Here is a 6,912-nt window from a genome sequence, read left to right on the forward strand (position 1 = left end):
ATGGACGTTAATGATCATTTATTATATATATATATATATAGATATATATATATATATATATATATTATAATATCTATATATAATAGATATATTATATATATATATTATATATATATATATATATATATAATATATATATATTATATATATATATATATAATATATATATATATATATATATATAGATATATATATATTATATGATATATATATATATATATATATATATATATATATATATTCGTGTTTATTGATTCATCCTAAAGTTTTATTTTTCCAGTATTTATGAATGCAAATTTGTTTTTATTTTCTAGGTTCTGGAATTACCCATCCCTTCCCGTCACTTCCTGGGTTGTTCCAAGAGCGTAGATCGATCTTGGTGAGTACTTGTTGCGAAGTTTTTCTGGGTAGTCTTTTCTGTATTCAAGGACTGACACAGATTTGTCTGCCCTTTGACAGTTCCTGTAATGGGAAAATCGTATTTTCGGAACTGTTGTTTAACACATTTTGATTTAAATTAAAGGGAACACGATAACTTGGTAAAATTAGCATATTTTTTCGACCGTCATTTAAAAAAGAGGGCCCGCGCAGGATTGGAGATATTCTTACAACTTCTGGAGGGTACAGACATTTTTATTTATTTATTTATTTATTTATTTATTTGTTTGTTTATATTTATTTATTTATTTTTACTTATACCATGTGCTTATCTTCCTCTTTCCACTGATTTTGTTTAATTGATCATCCTTAAATTTAGCCCGGTCTAGGGGTGTGCTCAATCTGGGTCGTCATTTCAGATTTTTGTTGGGGGGGCGGGGGGGGGGGGGGGGGGGGGGAAGACGGTTTGACGAGTGAAGCGAGCTTAATAAGCTCTTTTTTTTTTTTTTTTTTTTTTTTTTACTATTTTTTGTTATTTGAAGCCCCATGAGCAAGGTATATATTATGTGTTATTTGAAGCCACATGAGCAAGGTATTTCAGCAAAAACTATATATATATACTCCCACTACTGTTTGTTTATCTCATCATCACTGATAGCTAGTAGACAGACAAGGATGACCTAAGCGGTTGTGATTATTAGATATTGCTACTTTGGAATCTTAAACTTTCTTGTGGAGCGTGACCCTTTTAAAAATTACTCATGGAGCGGACTCCTTATTATGATAATTTCCCTCTTGGTCTAAAAGTGTTTTCAAGGTATAATATACAGTAGTAAAATTGCTACTGAATTATTATTAATAATGGCTTATCTTCAACATAAATGTTTACATTTCACTTAAAATAACTTTCACAATATTATTAATGTTGCAATTTTGCACACAAATTTTAGTGAATTAACAGCAACGCGTCCTCCTCACATCATCCTGAGGACCCCTTGGAGCATTCCACGGACCTCTGGGGGTCCGCCGACCACACTTTAAGAAACACTGTTATAAATGAATGTCAGTGTGCTGTATCTGTCAAATACCTTTTCCTTTCTTAATAAGATTAATCAGTTATGAATTTTAAGGGTTTTGTCTGAGTGGACCGCATGGATGAATGGAATTTATCTTACCAGTTCTCTAAAAAGGTAATTAAAAAAAATTTAACTGCCAACGAGGGAAATTGGGAGTGAAAACTTGTAAATTGGTTAATCGGTGGTATGACCGCTACAGTAACTGGTTGATAACGCAAAGCTTTCCTGTGATTTTAATAATATTTCCCTGTGGTGCTGCTGCAGCTCTGCTTCGTTAATAACAAAAAAATCACAATCTTTCCTAGAGCGTTAAAATATTAACAAAAGATTGTGAACATCATTAAGATAATGACCCCAAGAAAATTAGTCCTAGATAATTAACGATCCCCAAAAACCCTTGGGGTCACTACCTAGGAAATACCCATAATATAATGTTTTACTACTCAAATTGCCAATATAACTAATGTGACTGTTTTCCTGTGACTTTTTTTTATCCTAGCCAAAATTGTTTGCTTCAATTGCCATTATAATAGTGATTTTTTTTCCTGTAATTTTATTTTCCTAGGCAAAATGTTGATTTTTTTCTGTTTTTTTCCTTACCAAAATCTTGACTTTTTTTTTTCTGTGATTTTCTACTCGTAACTATATTATTAACGGCCACCGTTTGAATACCACTGGTTTGAAGCACCTCAGTGGCGTGGTCGGTATGGTGTCGGCGCACCACCCCGATGGCCGCGAGTTCGATTCTCGGGCATTTCATTGAGGTGTGAGAGGTGTGTATATCTGGTGATAGAAGTTCACTCTCGACGTGGTTCGGAAGCTACGTAAAGCCGTTGGTCCCGTTGCTGAATAACTGCTGGTTCCATGCAACGTAAAAACACCATACAAACAAACAAAACAAACAATACCGCTTGTTTGGCTCGCACCAGTATCATTGTTTGCACACTTGTCGGACAAAGCACGGAGGTTTGTTGCCTCCCTCATTGGGATTAATTAGTCTTGAGGGCGTCCGTCGCCTTATACAGCGAACTAGACCGTATTCCAATCGACAATAAAGGCTCAAGTAATGACTCGGTAAAGTAATGTGTTTGGAGACTTTAACCTATATAATGACTTTAAGGAATTAGTGAAAGTACTCCTTTTATCGTTTCCTTTTGAACAAATTTCAGTTTTAGTCAATCATTAAAACTAAATCACAATTCATAACAGCTAAGACGATGTTTATAAATAAGTAATAGTATTTAGTTTAATGCGACATTTTTGTATTAGAAACAAACAAAAAAATATGCAAAATGTGAAACATTTTCAAAATAAATCGACCATCCACACAAGTGCAAACAATAGTAACAAACCTTAAAAAGTGTGCATTACTGTAAGCCAATTGTCCCTCGAAGGTAAAACAATTTACCAAACCGGTAAAAACGAATGCAAATTTCCAAGTTAATTTTTCATAAACATATTTTTTCAATTTTTCTGAGGCATCTAGTTATTAGTCTCGCTGAATCACTTCTTTGTACATTTTTCTCAAAGTATAATTGATTCTCGAAGTACCCCTTTCAAGCCAATTATCCTAGTTTATATCATCTAAGCTCATACAGGGCGAAAAGAGGTACAAGGTAACGCTGTATTTGTTACATCAAGATTAGGCTTAGTCTATGGACTATTATCATAGTAGAAAGGTTCTTTGTACTTTCTGATTACCAAAATCCGAGTACAACAGGTGGACAAAGAGCGCATGGCATCTGCTTATGAGCAAGGTCAGGACTTTGTCGAATCAGCTCGGCTTTTAAACGTTGCTCCCACCACAGCTTACTCAACTACTATTCGAAAATTCCAACGAACAGGAGAAAGCGTTGTCTTAAACCCAGCAGGGGGCAAACCAAGAAAACTGGACGACGAAAGTGTGAATTTCTTAGTACTTTTAATTGAAAGTAACCCAACCACAACTACGTGAGTTGGTGTCAACGTTTTATGATGTGTGGCCACATCAAGGTCTAGACCTTGAGCCACATAAGCTACAAGTCTCTCTCTGCCTCCACGATACAGAGATGTTTAGATTTAGATGGACAGCTTATCACCCCTAAAACCTGTAATGATGTACAGCCAGCAACAAAACCTGCGTCGCCCGCCAAACCTGGCTTCGAATGGGAGGAGGAGGGAAATTATGGTAATCAGGCAAAGAAATGCAATAACGAATTAAATATATTTGGACAAAGAGATAGGAAAAGAGAAGGGGGAGAGAGAGAGAGAGAGAGAGAGAGAGAGAGAGAGAGAGAGAGAGAGAGAGAGTATGAGGAACGGTAACGAAAGAAATGCAGACAGACAGACAGACAGGCAGAGCTTTTATTCCTGTTTAGTTATTAATCTAATGGATATATTTGAGACCTTCTGCTTTAAGAAATGTTGTATATATTTTGGAAAACAATTATTATGAAATCTTATCACATCGTATTGTTGTGAATCGATATATTTTCTATATAAAAAGGTCTTAAATATTATTGGAACTAACTATTCATGTTAATATTATTCTTTTTCATAATCTATAGCAGCTGTATTCTTTCTCTCTCTCTCTCTCTCTCTCTCTCTCTCTCTCTCTCTCTCTCTCTCTCTCTCTCTCTCTCCTTGTACGTTTAACGGCAATGATGCCTCACTGCTGGGGTGTCATCACAGGGCCAAATCATTGCAGAAGGGTTTTGTTTAACCAGCAGTGAGCGCTTTCCCTCTGCTCATTGGCACTGTTCACCATAACAACACTTCTTAGAATTCCTTGAAACAGGTTTCCATTTGTAGTTCGTCTTCCGGAGGATCCCTCAAATGAACATTGACAATTTCACCTTGCACAAAATCGGTTTGTTGATGATCTAATAGCTTCTTTCTCATTTTGCTTGATCTTTTGTCTCTCAGGAAATCAGAGGTTTTCTTTTTCTAACGATGTTTTTGCTATTCCTCCGTTTGACTTCTCTTTGGTTTATCTCGCTTTCCTCCAGCTCCTCTCATTTCCGCTTCCAGACTCCTTCGTGTATCCAGTTTTCCTTTATTTCTCGTCTCCTTGTATCTCTTCTCTGCAGACCTTCATGCATCCTTTTTCTGCTTTCTCTCAGCCTTTCTGTCAGCCGCCCTCCTCCTGTTCAGTATCTACAACTAATGCCATCTGAATTTCTTCTTAGTACCTATAGGAACGTCCTTTTTGACCTCTCGCCTCCCTGGGGCCTCCTGTCCTCTGTCTTTTCTAAGTAAGCAGTTATGACGTGTTTGGCATTCTCAGGATTCTTTTTTAACTCTTCCAGAAGTATTCCGTCCTGCACCTGCAAAAGTAGCCTATCTCTTCCATCTGCTCCAGAAATTTTTCTTAACACTCTCTCTCTCTCTCTCTCTCTCTCTCTCTCTCTCTCTCTCTCTCTCTCTCTCTCTCTCTCTCCCCTTGCGCTTTTAACGGCACGATGCCTCACTGCTGGGGTGTCATCACAGGACCAAATCATTGCAGAGGGGTTTTGTTTAGCCAGCAATGAGCGCCTTCCCTCTGCTCATTGGCACTGCTCACCAAAAAAAAATACTGTAGCTCTTGAAGTTTTGTATCGCTCCAACTCTGAATTTATATATATTCAGAATTTCTGAATATATATGAATTGAGAATTTCCTGACGTGGTGTTACCATCGCGCTCCAACTCTGAATTTATATATATTGAGAATTTCTGAATATATATAAATTGAGAATTTCCTGACATGGTGTTATCGCTCCAACTCTGAATTTATATATATTGAGAATTTCTGAATATATATAAATTGAGAATTTCCTGACATGGTGTTACAGGTTTTTCAACTTCCTTTTGAACAGTAACTTGTTTGTGGACGGTCCTCTGACAGCTTGTACTATGTTGTTTTCACATTTTGGAGGGTTCCTTATATGTACCAGACATTTGGTTTCCTCCAAAAACTTGGTTTTTATTTCTTGTGGTGTTTGATGGCAGACTCTCTCGTGGAAGGTGAGTAATAATGCTTGAAGCGTAAGGTTGGTTTGAGAATCTGCCGGAGACTTCGACTCGTCTCTTCTCGATTTCGAAGTCTTCCTCCTTCCTTGGAAACAGACGGAGACAGTGTGTTCGTTCGTTCGTCCTCTTCCATCTCTGTCTTGAAGGGCTCTTTCCCGTTGGGATTCTTGAGGACTTGGGAAGCCTTTCAACCTCTTGAGTTCCGCTACCTTAAGTTCACACTGGAGTCGACGCTTTTCCTTCGTGAGGTCTTCCACTTCCTTTAGCATGCGCTCGAGGTCTTTCCTCTCGGATTCGCGCTGCCTCGGTCGCGTCATTTTGTTCCTGGATGAGCCGCGCCATCCGCGATGCTTATTCAGTCCTGACTCCTGAGCTGCTGGCTTTCTCCTTCTGTCGTAGGAGCTTCTCAGACCTTTGAAGCTGGCAGTTTGCCTTTGCTAACTGCACAGACAGATCCCTCACATAATGCAACGCTTTTCTGCCTAATTTCCTTTGTGTTGTACTTCATCTGGTGATTTTCTTCTGTGATCTTGAGGATCTTGTTTTCCAGTTGTTGTTTCTCTCTCTTTATCGTTCTCCTTCTTCAGAAACAACGTTTCAGCCTCGAGCGAGTGGGCCCTCTCTCGCCAGGCCTGCTGTTGTAACCCCTCATAAGTGATCTGTCCAACGGCTTCATAGTAGTCGACCTCTGCTGCAACTGACGATTTATTATGTCAAGTTCACCTGCTGGATGGTGTCTCGCAAGGCCTCAATTCTCTCGTCCAGTTCCTTTTCCTTGGGCTCATCAGCTCCATCATCAAAGATCTATATCCTCACCAGTGAATAGGCCGCTACAGCAAACAAGATTATTATTCCTGCGTCAGACTTCTCTCAGTAAATCGCCGGACATGTGGACAAAACGTCCGAACAACAGATGCTGCCGAGGCCAGACAAGGCCATATTTTCTTCAAACTGGAATCTATATCTATAGAGGCCATGCCCAGTTCTTAAACACACTCCTCTTTCTCGATTCTTCATTGAGTTTCTATATATCACGAGAGATGTTTCGATTTGTCAAAATATATCAGGAAGTATTTTGAAAGATTTGGATGATGTCTTGGGTCTCTTGGTGCTATACTTTATTGAAACAATCTCTCTCTCTCTCTCTCTCTCTCTCTCTCCTCTCTCTCTCTCTCTCTCTCTCTCTCTCTCTAATCCTGCCCCGAAAGTCGGAAATTCTTAATTTTTTGCTTCATTTACGTATAAGGCTTTGCAGTGACAAGCGTAATCTTAGAGTATTAAGGAATAGAGAGAGAGATATGCATTGAAACAGTGTATTGGTATATTTATGAAATCACTCCGTTTGGACTAGGAAATCTAATGTTTTACCATAACTTTTTTTCGTGTATAATGCCTTCAATTAAGGATTTTTCTAATTAATTTCTCCTTATATATATATTATATATATATATATATATATATATATATAT

General features: G+C 37.9%; 1 protein-coding gene across 2 annotated transcripts in view; it reads left to right on the forward strand.

Moving 5' to 3' along the window:
* Positions 1–6,912, forward strand: part of LOC135197901 (dual oxidase 2-like) — a 1,007,375-nt gene that overhangs the window by 801,487 nt on the left and 198,976 nt on the right. For both annotated transcript variants that reach the window (XM_064225123.1, XM_064225124.1), the window contains one exon: positions 315–379. In XM_064225123.1, coding sequence (XP_064081193.1) covers positions 315–379 — 65 coding nt within the window. The remainder of the gene's footprint in view (positions 1–314; positions 380–6,912) is intronic.

This window comes from Macrobrachium nipponense, chromosome 21, assembly GCF_015104395.2.
Source record: "Macrobrachium nipponense isolate FS-2020 chromosome 21, ASM1510439v2, whole genome shotgun sequence".
Taxonomy (NCBI): Eukaryota; Metazoa; Arthropoda; class Malacostraca; order Decapoda; family Palaemonidae; genus Macrobrachium; species Macrobrachium nipponense.